This window comes from Plodia interpunctella, chromosome 14, assembly GCF_027563975.2.
Source record: "Plodia interpunctella isolate USDA-ARS_2022_Savannah chromosome 14, ilPloInte3.2, whole genome shotgun sequence".
Taxonomy (NCBI): Eukaryota; Metazoa; Arthropoda; class Insecta; order Lepidoptera; family Pyralidae; genus Plodia; species Plodia interpunctella.
Window position 1 is genome coordinate 1501310 of NC_071307.1, and position 19124 is coordinate 1520433.

The following is a 19124-nucleotide window of genomic DNA, read 5'->3' on the forward strand; positions in this document are numbered from 1 at the left end:
ATTTATATAACATAAATTTATTAATGTTATATATAGATTTAAACCATTGCCTGTTTGCAATTTATAAGCAATAGTTACCTTCCATTAAATAACTTTGTATATACGTGTATATACAAATACTGTACTGAACATTTTTTTAAATTGAAAGCGCTTCATCATCCAATTCGGTCCTGCCAAACATAATAATATAAAAATTTACAGAGTAATAATTTTGTTAAAATATTATAATATATTCAAAAACTTTGTAATCATATTCATGCATAGTTAAATATTTAACATTTCCATTCAATCATGTTCATTTATCAAAGAAAAAATCTAAAAATAAAAGCGAAAATAATGTATTTTGTTGAAAAATATTCTAATTTAACTATTCCAAAGATCGTGGCCTATTTGCTAAATCTGGATTAATGAACGAACATGATTGAATTATGTTGTAAGTCAATGAAAATTGTATTTAGTTTCGGAACTAACCTTTCGGACCTAACTACCTATTCGGATAGGTAAGTGGCAAACTTGAAAATTTATGCTTAAGAATTTTTTATTACGTCCAATTAAAATTAGATTCAGATCTTTTCCAATGTTATCGCGCCAAAAATAACGTAATTTATTATTTTAATAGTGTTGTATAAAATGATAGACGGGCCGACGGACAGCTAGTGATGCTATAAGGGTTTTTAAATTTTGAGATAGGGAATCCTTAAATAAATAAATAGGTATAAACTGAACTATTGATTTAACATGCTATAAGAACATATTCAAGTTTGTCTCTTAAAATAAGAATGCAGTTGGTTTTCGTCTAGTCAGCGGTAGGCGGCGGCTATATTGTTTTTTTTAACCATGTAAAATATAATATCCCTATCAGTTGACAGCACATCTAGCTATTAAAGTTCATTGCAAAATCTTCGACGACCTCGGTGGCGCAGTGGTAAAGTGCTTGCCTCTGCGCTCGAACCCCGGTCGGGTCATGATGGAAAATGATCTTTTACTGATTGGCCCGGGTCTTGGATGTTTATCTATATATGTATTTGTTATAAAATATAGTGTCGTTGAGTTAATATCCCATAACACAAGTCTCAACTTTACTTTGGGGCTAGCTCAATCTGTGTGATTTGTCCTAATTCCCTATTACTGCCGCTTAAAGGATTACACAACTTGACGTGCGGTCGATTGTATTTGTTTTGTAAGTATCTTTTACGTTTGAATCACATGAAATAAATAATTAAATACTTATTTCGATTATAAGTACTTAAATCCATTTAAATCCCGAGCCATTTCGATTCCACTTTATTTTTTTTATCAAAGAATATAGAAATAATTACTTAAGTACTTGATTAATGTATATTAATTTTAATTTATTTACTTAATCACAATTCTTTGTTACATTTATTCATTGAGTATAGGCAAAGGGATCTAGAGTCCGAACAGCCATTTAATCATAAAATATTATGCCACTGCTTTTTTTTTCAGATTTTAAAAAAATCTTTTATTATCTCTGGCCGCCGCGCTTTTGGTATAGTATCGCACATAAGGATTATTTCCACATATAAGTTTAGTAGTAAAGTATTTGTATAAAATCTATTTTCTTATAAAGTTTTACGTTACAGTGTATAACTTTTGTAATATTACATTGCAACTCATGAAAATGAAATATAGTGCATTTGAAGTAAACATTGTCTTTTATTATTTTTTATTTTTTAATTGTTTTTATAACGAAAATACGGTTTGAAACACTATGACACCTAAAACCATGTAATGGTAAAAAAGATACACATCGCTATGACCACACCACAAATATTAAAATTATACATATAATCAATCTAGGTGTGGGTACTTTACTTAAATTAATTTTCTTGTCATGAATGCAGGCTTCATAAAGATGTTTTAAAAACAGATCAGTTCCAGAACGCAAATATAAGCACAAACAAACAACATCAACAACTAGCGTTATAACTACCTAAACTGTTGCAAACTAAAAACCTGAGTAAAAATCGCAATGTAGAAGATATTGATAAATTTGCGCAGGCTGGAACTACTGGATAATATTTGCTGGGTAAAAGTCTTCCCAACTTCTTCTACGCATAGGTAAATAAAAAATAATATAAATAAAGATCACGACAAATCAAGAACCTCCTCATTTTTGAAGGCGGTTAAATAGTAGGTACCGTCCAGATAAAATAATCTATATATATGACTTTCTACCGTCTCTCGTTTCTACTTTCTACCGTACCGTCGCATCTCATACCGTCACGGATTTGTCACTTTTTATATTATCAATAGAGGAAGAACGACAATTTCGTCATCTTCAATAAGTCTTCGGTAGTATAGTGGTCAGTATCCCCGCCTGTCACGCGGGAGACCGGGGTTCGATTCCCCGCCGGAGAGATCCTTTTTTTTGTATTCCAATTATTTTTTTTTATTATTAATTTAATTTTACAACAAATATTTTTTATTTATAGATAATAAAGTTTTCCTAAATTCAGTTAATCCGTAACATTCTATTGGCCAACTTACAATCTGATTTACACAAGCAAACGAAATAATTTTTCGTCACGGTAGCAATCAGCACTTATGAATAAATCTCATGAGTGGTTGACATATTGGCGTACTTGACATAAAATGAACGTGTCCCTGTTCTTTGTAAGTAAGTACTTACTCAACGCATGTTTAGTCGTGCGTGTGTGATACATACAGACAGAACACAGAGACTCATATTTTTGGCATTTCTTTACAAAATACCTTTAAAAAATACTGTAACTCATTCTTACTGTATAATAACTCCAAAGACGATTACTGAATAAATGTATTTTATTTTTATATTATTTGGTATACACACGACTGACTTTTCGTAGCCGAACAATCCAAAAGGACAACCTAATAAAAAAAAATACAACTACTTTGTGTTGCCAGCAACATCGTGGAGCATTGATGGTGCTATTAACGACGGATTTTCTTAACCATATTCATAAAAAAATTCATCCCCCGACCTAACCCTAGTACCTAAACCCTAGACTCCTAGGGCAATAGGGGAAGTGACAACAGACGTATTCTTTCATCTCTGTAAAGTTTATAAAAATAGCATGAATAACAGAAGGGACAGGTAATGTAGTTTTCATTGAGTTTTTTCTTACCTGTACCTATGTCGATCGCAGAAAATCGAGACACAAATCATATACAATTGTATATGCTATGTGATATACATTACAATTGTGGTGGTGTGGCTACCGATTGACGGTTTAAATATATTTTAATTGATCGTGTTTGTGGTTTCCTCCCGGTTGGTGTCGTCCGTGTGTCAGTCCGGCATAAATCCCGGACCGCACCGGACGCAGCCCGCCACGGATTAAATCCAACGAGTCCTCCCCAGAGAGATCCGGGGACCGCTCGGATAACAACTGTGTGCTCACTAATCGCGGTGCTGTGGGGTATTCCACTCAGAGCACCGTTTCTAACAATTCTAATAGCACTTAAATAGATTGTTCCACTTAGTGCTTCGTAATCGTCAAGATGAATTGATCTACTCACTGATCTCTATCATAAAAATAATAATCATAAAAATAATCTATATAAAAATAAATATGTCGCGTCTGTCGAGCTCAACAACTACGGGACCGATTTTTGTACGCTTTTCACCAATAGATAGTGAGATTCGTGAGGAAGGTTTAGGTGTATAATTTATTATTGTTTTACCCGAGCGAAGCCAGGACGGGCTGCTAGTAGTATAATAAGTACCATACTACTACCATACCAGTAATACTACCATACATACCAGTAATATATGAAAGTTTAATACCATAATGATTTCACACAAAAGTTGAATGGAGGTTGAATTAAAGGTTGAATAATTAGAAAATAAATTCCACCTCTAAAGTCACATTTCGAAAAATCTCTTTTTCTTCAAAAAAATCTCATCATAGGTGATAATCAATGGATTTTCAAAAGTATTCCTACAAAGACAATTTCCTTAATGCAAGCCTTATCTTTACAGTTTAGGGTGATTTTTATCGCATTTGCCCCTTCGTCCCCTTCGGAGCTATGGCACTAATGGTTGGGGGAACACTTCTGAAAATTTCATGTACTCAATTTTCTAATTAAGAAGTCCTAAATAGCATCTCATTGTAATTTATCGCTAGCTCTGGTTTCAGGTAAACGATCTATAAATAAATAATGTTAAGGAAAGGGGAGTTAACCCCCAAAGCCTTTATGAGTATCCAAATATAGATAGTAAGTAGCCAAGATGCACAACTGTTTTCATAAATACTGAAATAATATGGTAACTCACGGAATAATCAACTATTGTTTCAGTTTAGCTATTTCTAATCGAATTAATATTAATTTCTACAAAACCTGTCCTTGAGAAATGTATAATTTACAAGCGGTCCGCCCCGGCTGAACCGTTTTAGATGAAAATTATTTATGCATATAGTTCAAGACCTCTGATCAAACATAGGCTATTTTTTTTTTCAATAATCGACCCCTAAATGACTTTAATGGGGGGGGATGGTAACAATTTTGTATGAAAATCACGTCGGTTCCGCTTTCGCAGATAAATTCACGCAGACAAAGCGGCGGGTAAATAGCTAGTAAGTATACATATAAACTTTCCTATTGAATCACTAAACCCGCATCAAAATCCATTGCCATGTTAGAAGCTGTTGCTTAGCAGCAAACATAGGGACAGACAGACATCGAAAAGCGACTTCGTTTTGTACTATGCATGAAGATGAAATTTCTACCTACCACAAGTTGATAGATAAAAATTTGAAAATTAAAATGAGCATTACTCAACTGGCAACACTATCAGCCTCCATTATAATTAGCGCACAGCATTCGTTGCACTTTCATTAATCACTTTCGAATTATATCCCAACTCGATCATTCATATAAATCCGTTTGTCATGTCGAGACATGAGCTGCATCAGTGCGTTCGCCAAACTAGTTACATACAATCATCGAGTACAAATCTATCGGAATTTATGCATCGATATGCATCGCCATAATTGCGTAGGTATGAATAGTTTATAATACTAGTATTGATTAAGACATTTATGTTCATAGTAATATTATAAATACGAACGTCTGTCTATTCCGCTTTCACGGCTAAACCGCGTTACCGATTTTGATTAAATTTGGTATGCTTGCAGTTAAAGACCCAGGTTCAAACATAGGCTAATTTATTTTAAAAAATCAACCCCCAAAAAACTATATTGAGGGTTGAAATTTTGTTTGAAAAGACGACCAAATAAATTCAAATTCAAATCATTTATTCAGAAATTAGACCTTCACAGGCACTTTTTCTCGTCAATCTTTATATTTATAGTTATTTCTCACAAGCTACAAACTACTGGTATTTCGGAACGACCACTGCTGAGAAGAAATGCCGAAAGAAACTCATTTGAACAGTGTTGGTCCCTATCATGCCAGATCGGCTTACCATTATAAAATACGTCTTAATTGACTAGAAATGAGTAATCTGACATGGGTAAACACATTAATGACAAAAAATATAATTATGCTGTCAGAAGTAACTATTTTACACTAACAAAGTCGCGGGTAAACGGCAAATTACCTATGAGTAATCAAAATTGGCTGCAATGAAAATATAGATAATTATAAACTCAAAAAGGAATTGCTTTAAGTATTTTTCTGATCAAGCAAAAAGTCATTGCTTTTATTCGTTAATTGAAAACGACAGCTGCTGATAAAATATTTTTTTATTCAAGAAGGTACTTGAGGTACAAGAGGAAACGGATATCGCCCTCGTCTTACTTTCATAATAGGTGTCTTTATTGACAGACACAGTTTTCTTATCTATATTTTCTTAAAAAAAAAAAACAATTTCATGCTGTTTACTCCCGCAAATACGGTAGAATTCGAGTCTGTTTCCTAACTAATATTATAAACTCTTCACGCTTTACCTGCTCAACCAATCTTCTTGAAATGTTGCCTACACTTAGTTTGAAGCACGGAGAAGGACATAGGGTACTTATTGTTCCGAAATACTCACGAGGGCGAAGCCCCGGGGCGCAGCTAGTTTATATATAAAATTTTCCCATCTCTGTAATTTATAAGACCGTGTAGTTGCGTAATTTGAAGACAAAAATCGAACGACAAAAGTGAAACGAAATTGGTTCTTAATAAAACTAGTACATATACTTAGTTCTGATGTATCTACACAAATACTCCCTCAGTGAAATAGCGTGCCTGTAGCTTGCATGTCAGCTACTAACCCGTGTCACTGTGTTTAACATACACATTTTAAGCAGCTGCGCGTCTTGTTAATTCTAAAAGACAGTGATGAGGTGAAAGTAGCGCAAAAAATATAAACAAATTATTTTGTATCGTCTAATTTAATAATATGTTTAAATTTAAGATAGATAGATAGATAAACTCTTTATTGCACCATTTACAAAGGAGTACAGTTATAACAAGATATTCAAACATAATTAAGTTTACTCAATAAATGTTTTCTTTTCCAAATTTAAATTCAAATTTCTTTATTCAATATAGGATGACATACATCACTTATTGACGACAAAATAATGACTTAAACTAAGTCTACTGCCGACTTCCAAAGTGCAGGTGAAGAAGAAGCGGCGCAACAAACTTCACCGCGGCCTTTTCTCCAAAGACGTCAATTAACAAATGTAGGTATTATACGTATATTAAAAATAAAATATATTTAAAAATACTCGAAAGAATAAATAAATCTATATCTAGATCAAAATCAATAAAAAATAAAGTGTCTCTCCTGGCCTATTGGGCTCAACCACTCCACAAGATTGTACCCGTGAAGGTCATCTTATGAAGGCTTTAACATTAATGTTTTAGCTACCTGTATGTTTTACCCTACCTCAAAGGAAAACAACCGAACCCTTACGAAATCACTCGTTCGTCTGTTTGTCCAACATTCCATACAAACATACAAATAAAAAAAAATTGCAAAATATATCATTTGACGTCATCAACTTTACTCACTTCTAATTCTAACACACAATTTTTATGAGGTACCTATATTAATATTATGCTACTTATATTATACATGCGAAGGTTTGTGAGGATGTATGTGTGTAGGTATGTATGTTTGTTACACTTTCACGCAAAACTACTGGACGGATTGTTATGAAATTTGTTACACGAGTAGAATATACCCATAGTAACGTAACATATAGGATACTTTTTATTCCCAAATTCCCAGCTCCCATTGGGAGCGAAGCCCCGGAGCGCAGCTAGTATTATATACCGGAGCGCAGCTAGTATTATATATATCACGTATGTTAATGTTAACAAATTGAAATTTGGGCGTTAAAAATCATTAATTCCACTTATAAAAATTAAGGTCTTTAGCAAGAAAAAAACAAATCACGCGCTCAGGTAGGTACACATTTTGATATAAATATTATTGCAGTTTTCCTTGTTGCAAAATTATAGTAAATTCTGTTAATAAAATAGTGTGACAGAACTCGAACGAAGTTCAAACAGAATATCGAACTAGACATTTGGTATAACGACCAAATACGCGCAATGACTGCAACTATGAAATAGTGAGGATGTAGAATAAAATAATTATTGAATAATTTGCGCATATCCTTTATTAATCGCCTATAGGCATATGACATTACTATTAAAGCCAAATGGACCATAACGTAGCGTAGCGTTATTGAATGAATTAGTCAACCAGTAGGTACGTTTACACCAAACATAAACCCTAATATTTCACGACACGTGGACAAATCATGGTCGATGAAAACTATTAATACATAAATCAGATTGATATACAAACTCACTCGGCACGAGTAGGATTCGAACCTGGAAACTTCCACAGAGCATCTTAACCATTGGACCATCACCGCTTCGGGAGGACATTTAATGGTCCTAGTCTAGGGCGGAAACACAAGACACTAAGTACCATTTCAGCCTTCTGTTCCGTCCTTATTTTAGACGACGACGTAACATCAGGTCAGATATAAGCTGTCACTTGGTTGTGTGTGCAATCAGTTGTGTGATAGTGCCGTAGTGAACACCATGGAGTGCAGATCGCTTGTGTGTTTGTTTGTTTTTGTGTTCTCAAGGGAGATACATGGTTTGTATTTATATAATTTAACACATAGTTGTTAGTATTTTTATAATTTTGGTTGTTGAGTTAAATTAAATACGTGACGTCACTCATAAAAAAGTTAGAAATGAATAGAAGTTTGCAACTTGAAGAAATATAATACCTATATTCGAAATTATAATTACCTTTTATATAAACTTAACTAGCTTTTACCCGCTGCTTCGCCATGCGTGAATTTCCCAAGGTAACATTTATTTTTTCCGTAATGAAAGATACCCTATGTCCTTCTCCATACTTCAAACTACATGTATGCAAATTTTCAAGAACATTGGTAGAGTAAGTAAATTGTAAAGACAACAAACAAACTTACTTTCGCATTTATGAGTTATATTTGCAAAAATACGTTTACATGGTATTTTTGTTAGACAAAAATGGCCTATGAAGTTTTGTAAATAAAATAAAATAAACGAAAATCTAATCTTTTTCAATAAAATAGATATTTCTGGTACTATATAACATTTAATCAAAGTGTATAGTTAGTTATGAGGTCAAAGTATTAAGCCCATGAAGTTCGAACCTACGACCACAAAGCTGTGTATTACATGTCAACTAGGCCGAATTAAGTGGCGTAATTTTCCCCCTGAGGGTCGAAAATCTTGAGATACTATTTGGTTTGGGGGCGCCACACCAAATAGTACCAAATGGTACCTTCCTTCCAATTCCATTACTAGATACAATATACCTTACAATGACCCTACAGAGTAAAGAAAATATATTTTTTCGGTGCTGGAGCCCTTCAGCTGAGGGCCCGTGGCAAGCTGGTCAAAACGGAGGCAGTTGTCGGTACGGCTAGCCCTTACTCTTAAGGGCTAGCCAACCGACAACACAGATAATTAGATCTTTATGAAATGGCATAATCCTTAAGTACTTACCCTGCGTCTGTTTGATATCTCTTGATGTTTTCACACATATATTTTTTCAAGATTGTTCAGTAGGTTATTCACACCACAAGTTTATCTACCCTGTGAAATGTTTAACACGTTTATATTTTTTTTTACATCACATCGACTCTTGTAATTCATTATGAATTTCAATCGGCTTTCTCCCAATGAACAAGTATTGTCAATATTATTTATAAATGAGTGATAGATTCGCTCGTATTGTATAGTGGTTTAACAGGATATTATGTTCAGTACTTACCTATACGTAATGCCTATTGTCAGATCAGATACAAAACCAGTTTTACTATTACTGACAGTGTTTTGTTGCATATCCTTGTAAAATCTTAACGACAAGCGCAACATGAATTCATAAATTCTAGATAGGTATTTAAATATTTGTAGCGTGTTTCCCGCCTAAGGGTAACGTACGTACGGTAAAGGTAACCTACTCCCGCGGGTAGCGTACGAAGCGACAATTAAAAGAAACGTAAGCATGAATGCTTATAGGCAACAACAGTTTTATAAGATTGACGTCAGCCAGGTGGCCGGTCGGAAATTCACAGCTAATATTTTGATTAATTTATTGAAAAGAACTCCGGGCGTCACAGCCGTCAATGTAACTGGGAGCACACTCAGATGGAATCGACTAAATTATTTTTTGAAATCTGACTGGGTTCAGCACATAATATGTTACCCAAATGGTATTAGGTATGACAAAAACCAATAGAATAAACGGAAAAAATCATGAGAATTTAAAATTGCAAATAATAATAATAACCACTGTAAAGACTCTGCGTGAGATGCATCGTCAAATTTAACGTTGACTTTAACCGGCGCGCCGCTGACGTTTAGACAAAATGGCGTACTTTGCGTTTTTATGTGCACGTTAAAGTTGACGGTGCATCAACCCTTAGAGAACCCTTAGAAGGCAGACAATAGTAAAAATTTATGCTTTTCGATCAATAAATCAATCAACATTTATTTGAAAGAATATAATTCGTCTTTTCTTTTTCGTTCGTCTGTTCTAAAAACTATTATCCATTTTAACTGACTTGAAAATCTATGACTGTTTTTTGCCTTTCCAGCTTAGGCAACAATTGTATTCTTACAAAGTAGGCGCAACCATAATAATTCAGTTGTTAGTAAATTCAACTGAAACAGATCACCTTGCATCGGACAATGCATCCGCTACTATCGTATGACTGCAACACTGCTACTGCAAATTGCACGAAAACCTTGGAGAAAACTTTAAGTTTAATTCGTATTATATTTTCGCCAACCAATTATTAAAGACGTTTGAACATTCTTCACTACGTAGTATAAAACTAAGTCGCTTCCCGCTGTTTGTCTCTCTCTCTCTTATCTAAGTTTTTCCGGTTTCTTCCTCCAGCCGTTAAGCATCGAAGCCCAAGGTTTGCTTTCTTACTTTTGCGTTTCCACTTCGCACGGTCGCCGGTATCCCTATTTGTCAGACCATTGGCACTTGGTAGAAAGAAATTTCAATAGAGAAATATTAAGGTTCATCGAAACTTGCCTAATTTTATACAGACAATGCTTTTGGTGGTGTATGTATATAATTTTCGTACAATAAACTTAAAGCAACGTTAAATGTATATTGTACAATACTATAATCCTTAATTTATGAAAGTTTGTGAGTATGTTAAGAAATTTGGCACACGGATAAAATATTATTTGTCCGTGTACCAAATGCATATTATTTTGGTATAGGAATAACACATAGGGTACTTTTTATTATCACGAAATTCCCACGGTAGCGAAGCGCCTCGGCGCAACTAGTGATACATAAATTGATGAATTTTACTAATGTGATTTATAGAACTATTTTTGAAATAATTGTTTTCTTCTGACTCGAAGCCGAGCGGAAGGTTTAATTACCATTTAAAAGTATCATCGATCGATCAACTGGTTAATTGACTAGAGGTGCTCAACAAATATCTCAACTACATGGTTAGGTAAAGAAAGAAAAAATATTTTCTTGGTTACAACAAAACTTTGAACTCACGACCAGAAAAGCAACCAAAAAGTTAGGGTGTGAAGTAATCTCTGAAGCCTATTGCAGGTCAAGTGGGCAGTATCTGCAGACCAAATGAGCGGCTACTTTCCTGTGGTGGTTGCCAGGCTACCTGTCTGGACCCGGTGCCCGACTGCAAAGGCGTGTGCCAAGAAGGCTGCTATTGTGAAGACGGAGAGGTACGCAACGCCTCAGGAAACTGTGTCAAGTTGGCTCAGTGCCCGCCTACCCGTAAGTCATTTAGCTTAGTTTTTATTTATTTACTTTACTACAGAATCGAAATAAATTGATATATCGATATCTGTCACCGTGTATAATATCCCAGCATTTTTTGTTATAAATTTCAATTACAGTGTACAAGTAACTCGTAGGTATATATTTGCCTGTTTACCACTATACGTGACATTTTTCATGTTCCCTGTCCCCCCCAAACAGTCAACTGATGCGCGTGTCTGTATTTTTAAATACTAATTCTAACTAATATCATAAACGCGAAAGTAAATTTGTTTGTTACCTCTTCACGCTCTATCTACTGAAGTAGTGTTCTTGAAATTTTTCGTACATGTGGTTTGAAGTATGGAGAAGGACACAGGGTACCTTTTAATCCTAGAAAAATAACTGTTCCTGTGGGAAATTACAACGAGCGAAGCTAGTATTCTTATAGAAGTCTATATTTTAGTAACTGTCTTTCTTTGACCCTCTTCCTCTTAAAAGAATCCCGTTGTGAAAAAAGAAAATCAAATATTTCCTAAGTTTACGTGACAGATAGAAATAAACCAAATCCTATAGCGATACCAGCTGATCTAGGGGACGGTAACAAAAAGGATCCACTCACAGTAAAAGGGTGAAAACTACCCTGATTAAGAGATATCGTTCGGACAAATCTAGTTTTATAGCTTATGTTTCGAGAACCAGAAGTTATTTGGGAAAATGTGTGAAGGTTACCAAGACAGTTCTTACATAAATAATAGTTAGTTATAAATAAATAAATATATTGGGACAAATCACACAGATTGAGCTAGCCCCAAAGTAAGTTCGAGACTTGTGTTACGGGATACTAACTCAACGATACCATATTTTATAATAAATACATATATGTATAGATAAACATCCAAGACCCGGGCCAATCAGAAAAATATCATTTTCCATCATGACCCGACCGGGGATCGAACCCAGGACCTCTCGGTTCAGTGGCAAGACCTTACCACTGCGCCACCGAGGTTGTGAATATATTAATGAGATTATATAGTTAATAGTACACAGTACAAGTATAATTAGTAGTAGGTACATAGTTTCTTACATAGTACAAGATATACAACGGAAACTCAATGATCATTTAAATGTTTTAACTCTAAAAAGTTAATCGACCGTAGCCGACGGCAGCTCCCTTATACTCACGTTATTATCTCTATTTTTTAACTTTTGAATATAAAATAAACTATTGAAGTCAGTGATGTAACTTAACATCAACATTGATTAAACAATTTTGCTTCACTCTATTGCATCCAAGAGATGTCATTAATTTTACTTCATTCATTGTAAATTCATTCGGTGGCGCAGTGGTAAAGTTCTTGCCACTGAACCGAGAGGTCCCGGGTTCGATCCCCGGTCGGGTCATGATGGAAAATGATCTTTTTCTGATTGGCCCGGGTCTTGGATGTTTATCTATATATGTATTTATTATATAAAATATAATATCGTTGAGTTAGTATCCCATAACACAAGTCTCGAACTTACTTTGGGGCTAGCTCAATCTGTGTGATTTGTCCTAGTATATTTATTTATTTATTTTATTTATTGTTTTCATCTTGCGTCCTAAATACCTAAGCTATAGGTACCATTCTTTCGCTGTGACGTGAAGCCCGTGATCAACGTAAAATTAACCTTGAATGTTTAAAGCTATGATTTTACAACCGGCCGCCTTAAACCCTTTTTAGGAATACTATTATTGCCTTTAAACAGCCAAGGCTATGTGTCTCTTAGTCACCTCGTACAACATCTAATACGGCGTTTTACCAAAATTTTATGAAAAATAATCGTAAATTATCATACCAATAGGGCTATTGGTATGATATTAAGTACTGTTTGTTTTGTCATTCTTCTTCTTTTTTCTTCTCCTTCTTCTCAGCAGTGGTCGTTCCGTAACGCTAGTAATTCGTAGCTTGTTGATAAAAATATAAGTACCATAAATTTGTCGTGAAAAGCCAATAATTTCCGAATAAATTCTTTGAATTTCATCATTTCCCTAACAGCAGCAGGACTAAAACAGGACACGACAGAACCTCGTGACGAAAACTGTCCAGATAACGAAGAATACAGGTTCTGCGAGCCCTGCAACCGGACGTGTGACAACCCTAACCCGATCTGCCCTGCGCAGTGCGCGCGCGGCTGCTTCTGCAAGGGCGACCTCGTGAGAGACAAGGACGGAAGCTGCGTCAGTTATGACAAGTGCTCCAATAGGAATTTGATTAAAAGTAGGTGACTTGTTATCGGTTTTGCGATGTTATAAAATGCATTTTCCATACTTAAATAACATTTAATATTAAATACTTATTATATAGATGTGTCTCTAGCCAGCCTGTCGGCTATTAGTTCCCCTCGTAGTCGTATCGTTAGATACTCGTAGAGTGATTTAAGAGGATTGAAGAGATTTATTGATATATATATAACGTGCTTAATATTGCTCTAATTGCACCCGTTCGAAACCGGGTTGCTAGCTTTCTATATGTTTCATTTATTATCGGGTCGTGACAATTTTTATTGAATAACACTTAAAAAATACTTATAGCTAGGTCTAACTTCGACTTTCAAATCACAGGAGAAGAAGAAGAAGCTAGAAATGTACTTATAAGTATTTTAATTCCAGAATCAGCTTACTTGCCACCCATCCCTATGCTGTCGTGCGGCCCTAAGCAGGTGTTCAAACTATGCGAGGTTTGCGAGAAGACCTGCAGTAACCCGAAACCCAAGTGTCCCGGAGACTGCATGAGGGGCTGCTTCTGCCAGGACGGGTTCTACAAGGCTCCCAGCGGTACCTGTGTCAAACTTGAGGACTGCCCTAAAGGTCTGTAGGAGGTAGAATAGTTGGGTTACACTGTATTATGTATTTTCTGTCTTTTTCTGTTTCATAACACTTTAATAATTAAGTTTAATAATGAGATATCGATCGTAGAAGTAGATTATTTATTTTATTACCAAAAATATAGTACAAAAAGAAAATAATAATAAAATAATTTGAAAAATCCACAACAAGCTTCGTCAAAAATATATTTTTTGACGACGTTTATGCAATAAAAATAAGTGTCACTGTCATTTCATTCTAATCATCGGTTGAATTATAAATGGCTCTCGTTGTTTTTTTTTTTTTTTGGTGTTTGCTTTTTTCTTGTATTGCAAATCCATGTAACCTGTACACCTACTTACTCTGTAGTTAGATGAATGTAGGTAGGTACATGTGCAACCTTATCTATTGTGATATAAATTATAGGCTATATTGTAAGTTTATCTAGTTGTTGTATATAACAAATATTAATGGAATAAACTGTGTTGAATTTGTAACATTGTTTTTCTTATACATTTTCATTTTCCTTTACCTTTTCTTTCTAATTCCTTCAGTATCTTAGGTCTTTCATATAATAGAACAGTGATTTTATCAAAATATTAGATCAATCGACTTTACAACCCGAATTCAGGGTGTCGAATCTGCCATTGTTGTGTCTCAATCGTTTTTGATTGCCTTTCAAATGTGTCAGACTAAGTATCGTAAAAATATTGTGACACGATTTCTACTGATGGTTTTTAGTTCTGACGACCTCGGTGGCGCAGTGGCAAAGTTCTTGCCACTGAACCGAGAGGTCCTGGGTTCGATCCTCGGTCGGGTCATGATAGAAAATGATCTTTTTCTGATTGGCCCGGATCTTGGATGTTTATCTATATATGTATTTGTTATAAAATATAGTATCGTTGATTTAGTATCCCATAACACAAGTCTCGAACTTACTTTGGTGTTAACTCAATTTGTGTGATTCGTCCTAATATATTTATTTATTTATTCGTCCTAATATATTATATACATCCAGATGTGAGAGCACTGGTGTACTGTGACACAGGTTCGCCTATATCAGGCACCAGTCTCCCGCATGCTGCAGCACACATTACTTCTTTTATTAGTCTCACTGTTATGTTCATTAGCGTTTTGGAGAAAATAAAGCACTTTTTTTACTTTTTTTTTTACTTTTACTTTTTTATATTTATTACTTCACCATCTATGCCATATAATAGACTGGACAAGTGGACAGTGGGCTGATTTGTTGCAGTATTGAAAATAAAATAACAGATTGCTTGCCTATCACCTATGAAATGTTAGGTCAATTCCCACTATACAAGTGCTGCCAATCAACCTACATTGCTTAAATAAGTATGTTATTTATTTAGTCGATTTCAATAATTACGTGATTTATAATTATGTACTTCTTAAATTATCTCCGGAAATAGTGGAAAAGCAATATCGTTGAAGTTTTATTTGCTTTTGACAGATCTGAGTTGGTGTAAAATTGCCTAATGTACCTAAGGTTTCGATGCTATAATTAGCTTTGAAAGGTACTCGTATCTACGGCGATTGGCAATTTACTCCAATGCTGGTTTAAACCCATTCAAAAGTAAAAACCCTGAAATACAATTGTATTGTCCCTTCAGGCCAGCCCTTCGGGCCCGATCCAGGCGAAGACTACAACAACTACTATGACTTCGAGTTCGAATTAGACTCCAACTCTCGGTTTTTATAATAATAAGTAATAATTATTTTATTACTATTATAGTAAAATGTCATAATAAGTCAGTGTTAGGAAGTTTTGACTCTTCAAAGAAAATACCTATCAAGTCTTTTTTTTTTTATTCTGTTTCTATTCCATTTTTCATCTCTGTGCCTGTTTAAAATGTAATTTAATGTCTTAAGTATACGTCCATGCTTGTAAATAAAATCTATCGTATGTAATGCAAGTTTTTGTTTGTTTTATTCGTAGATGAATTATAAATGCACGTAAGTAGGTAAAGTACCTATGTTTGATTTATTCTTATTGTACTTACCTACAAAAATTAAATTATTTTCAACATCCAAAAAATAAAATTTAAGAATCAAAGCAAGCATAGTTTACAGTTCTGCACTTTGAAAAATAAACTTTACATTTGTAATTAAAATGTAAAATTATAAAAAAAAAATGTTGTCAAAAACGGTTTCAAATTCGAGCTGCGAATATTAAAGATGAGTGAAATTACCTATTTAATTATAATTCCCAATTTGATATTTAAGTCCGTTATCCATCCAACTAATAAATGAGAAAATCTTTGTTACTCTTTCACGTAGAATCTACTGAACTGATTGGTTTGAAATTTTGTATACGAGTTGATAACCTGGAATAACACATAGGATACTTTTTATCCCGTTTAGTCATATCGTGTATGGGTGGTGTGTCAAAAGCTGCATTGATAACTATAAGTCATGCTGAAGCGGCGGCGGCATGGTCGACATGAACCAACAGTATAAGGACCAAGGTACAAAGAACTTAATGATCCTAGGGTCTGGAAGGGAAACCTAAATGAATAAAAGTTCCATAAGGGCGAAGTATAGATTCCCAACTCGCATCTCACTATCGAGTCGGTTCGCGGTGAGACACATCTAACCAATCATATTGCTAGTGGTTGACGTTATGTCACAATGTAACACTGTGATTGGTTAGCTGCGTCTCGCTGCGAACCGACTCGATAGTGAGATGTGAAATGCAAACTATTGAACAAGCTCTTCAAATTTTTACTTATAAAAATTTCTCGTCAACATTCTGCTCAATAAGAGACTGAAAAATGACTCTTATTCTCCAGCTGAAGAAATCATAGGCGGCGGGGACACCTCGATAGACGACTGCGCCCAGGACGAGGAGTATTTCTCTTGCGGCTGGTGTGAGCCCAGCTGTTCGGACCCCACTCCCAACTGTCCTCACCTGATCTGCACAAGCGGATGTCTCTGCAAGCCGCCACTCCTCAGGCACAGGAGCGGACATTGCGTCAATGCAAAGGACTGCATTCCTCGTAAGATCTCACTCTGTCTTCCATATTCTCTTGCGATACTGTTCCGACCCCACCCCGGCCTGATCTGCACAAGCGGGTGTCTCTGCAAACCACCACGCTTCAGGCACAAGAACAGACACTGTGTCAATGCAAAAGACTACATTCCTCATAAGATTCTCTTCCTCTTACTCTATTCTTTCAATACATCATCGGAGATTTAGTCCCGGGACAGGAACGGTTATTGCGTCAACACATTTGTTGACGGTAAGTGACAGTCCCTACTGCATCCTGGTGGTAACTATTCTTCTCCTCTCATTTCTCCGGCAAATATCGAGGGTGCCGTTCGGCTGTTATGGCCTGATAGAGGATGTTCCCTTCATGTCTGTAACAGCCATAGATACAATTAATATTTCTTTTATCTATGGTTGCATGACCGTGACATAGCAGACAAACTCCAGAAGCCCTCGCTGGTACGAACACATCTTACGACGGAGCAAACCCAAGAAGTGCTGGCTTGATGTCGTCAACGATACTTATGCCTGCCAATGGCCTGACAACTAAACATTTTGAAGGCCGTACGAAGTAGAGGAGAAATAGTAGGAAAGCGGACCCTGGGCTCCGTCGCTCTATGGCTGAAGAAAAAACCAACGCTCGGATGAGAAAGAGATAATATGTTCTCTTTGCCTTTGAATATCTTAAAAGTTGAACACATGCCTACGTATTTAATTATTTAGGCAACAATTTAAGGCGTTTAAATTATTATTTAAACGCCTTAAATTGTTGCCTAAATACCTGCTTTTGAACCACCATGTCAATGTTTTCAGAAATAGGTATTGCATAAAAACCCATATCTGCACGTAAAGAAGGAACACAAGACAAGGTCTAAATACCAGTGAGAAGCTATCAGATCGCAATAACTCTCCGTCACCCGTCACCGAGATATGGGTGTCTGTGAGCGCTTATCTCGGTAACCTCACATAACACTAGTCCATAAACTTGTCCGTCCAACAATAAAACACATTCATCAAGCCCTTATAATCGTAAACGTTAAAATATAGCTTTCTAACACGATTTTATAACTAATATTAAGACGATTTGAACCGTTATGAATTCACACCATATTTTATAATCTTCGACTCGGTCAATGAACTATACTACTAATATGAACCAAACATATATTTACGTATAATTTAACATAAAAACACATAGTGCATAGATTGTTAGACAAGGTACGAAACGAAAAGAATCAATTCCCATACATATATACTTACTTATGTATTTATATGACTATTTACCGAGTTGTAATTGATGACACTATAACTCTACCTACTTTTCATTTGTAATTTCTAGAAAGAATAGCCCTTTTTACCATTTACTAGCCCTTTTTACTGTTTAACTTGCAAAGAATGCCTTTAAAACATTATGTCCACCTATTTGCATATTAAGTTTTAAATATTGCAAAAAAGTTTAAAGAATTTTTTTTTTTCAGAGAAATGTGTAAATCCTAACGAAGAGTACGTCTGTCGGTACGGCTGCGAGGCTCGCTGCAACGCGTCCATCTGCGCAGGGAGACCCAGGAGATGCGACCTGGGCTGCCACTGCAAGCTGGGCTTGGTCCGAGACGCCCTGGGCCAGTGTGTACCGCCAGAAAAATGCATCGGTGGCGCCACTAACAATATTACGATGACAACAGAAATTGTTGATGTGTAATTCTTTTCTTTTTTGAGTATTTTTTTCTAGAAGCGGAGTTTCAAAATTTTAAAAGAATATAAAACGCTATTGAAAATTTACTGTAGATAATTTAGAAAAAAATAAAATTGTATTTTTAACTGTTAAGGCACAGCTAAATTGCTATTTTTTGGAAATCTGCTATTGTTTGGTATCAAACAGTAAATTAAATAAAAGATAATCTGGTATAGTCATACTCGCTTTGTTATATGTATAGTATTTAAGTAGTATTGAGTATTGAGTTTTTAAATAAACTATTATGTAAAACGTTTTTAATTTCTTCCATATCTATATGTACCAATATAATAAG

General features: G+C 35.1%; 1 protein-coding gene and 1 non-coding gene across 2 annotated transcripts; both read left to right on the top strand.

Moving 5' to 3' along the window:
- The first annotated feature begins 2310 nt into the window (after nt 1-2310).
- On the top strand, nt 2311-2382 carry TRNAD-GUC (transfer RNA aspartic acid (anticodon GUC)). The gene has a single exon. It is a non-coding gene; the product is annotated as a tRNA-Asp (tRNA).
- A 5598-nt stretch (nt 2383-7980) lies between these two features.
- LOC128675552 (zonadhesin-like) lies at nt 7981-19051 on the top strand. Its single transcript, XM_053755025.2, has 6 exons — nt 7981-8080; nt 11075-11257; nt 13279-13500; nt 13893-14090; nt 16901-17107; nt 18576-19051. Exons 1-6 carry the CDS (start codon nt 8023-8025, stop codon nt 18794-18796), a joined length of 1089 nt encoding a protein of 362 aa, XP_053611000.1. The 5' UTR covers nt 7981-8022; the 3' UTR covers nt 18797-19051.
- The last annotated feature ends 73 nt before the right edge of the window (nt 19052-19124 follow it).

Coding starts and splice junctions, on each gene's coding strand:
- LOC128675552 (XM_053755025.2), top strand. CDS start 8,023: ATGGAGTGCAGATCGCTTGTGTGTTTGTTTGTTTTTGTGTTCTCAAGG. Junction 11,258..13,278: donor GGCTCAGTGCCCGCCTACCC/GTAAGTCATTTA, acceptor TTTCCCTAACAG/CAGCAGGACTAAAACAGGAC. Junction 14,091..16,900: donor ACTTGAGGACTGCCCTAAAG/GTCTGTAGGAGG, acceptor CTTATTCTCCAG/CTGAAGAAATCATAGGCGGC.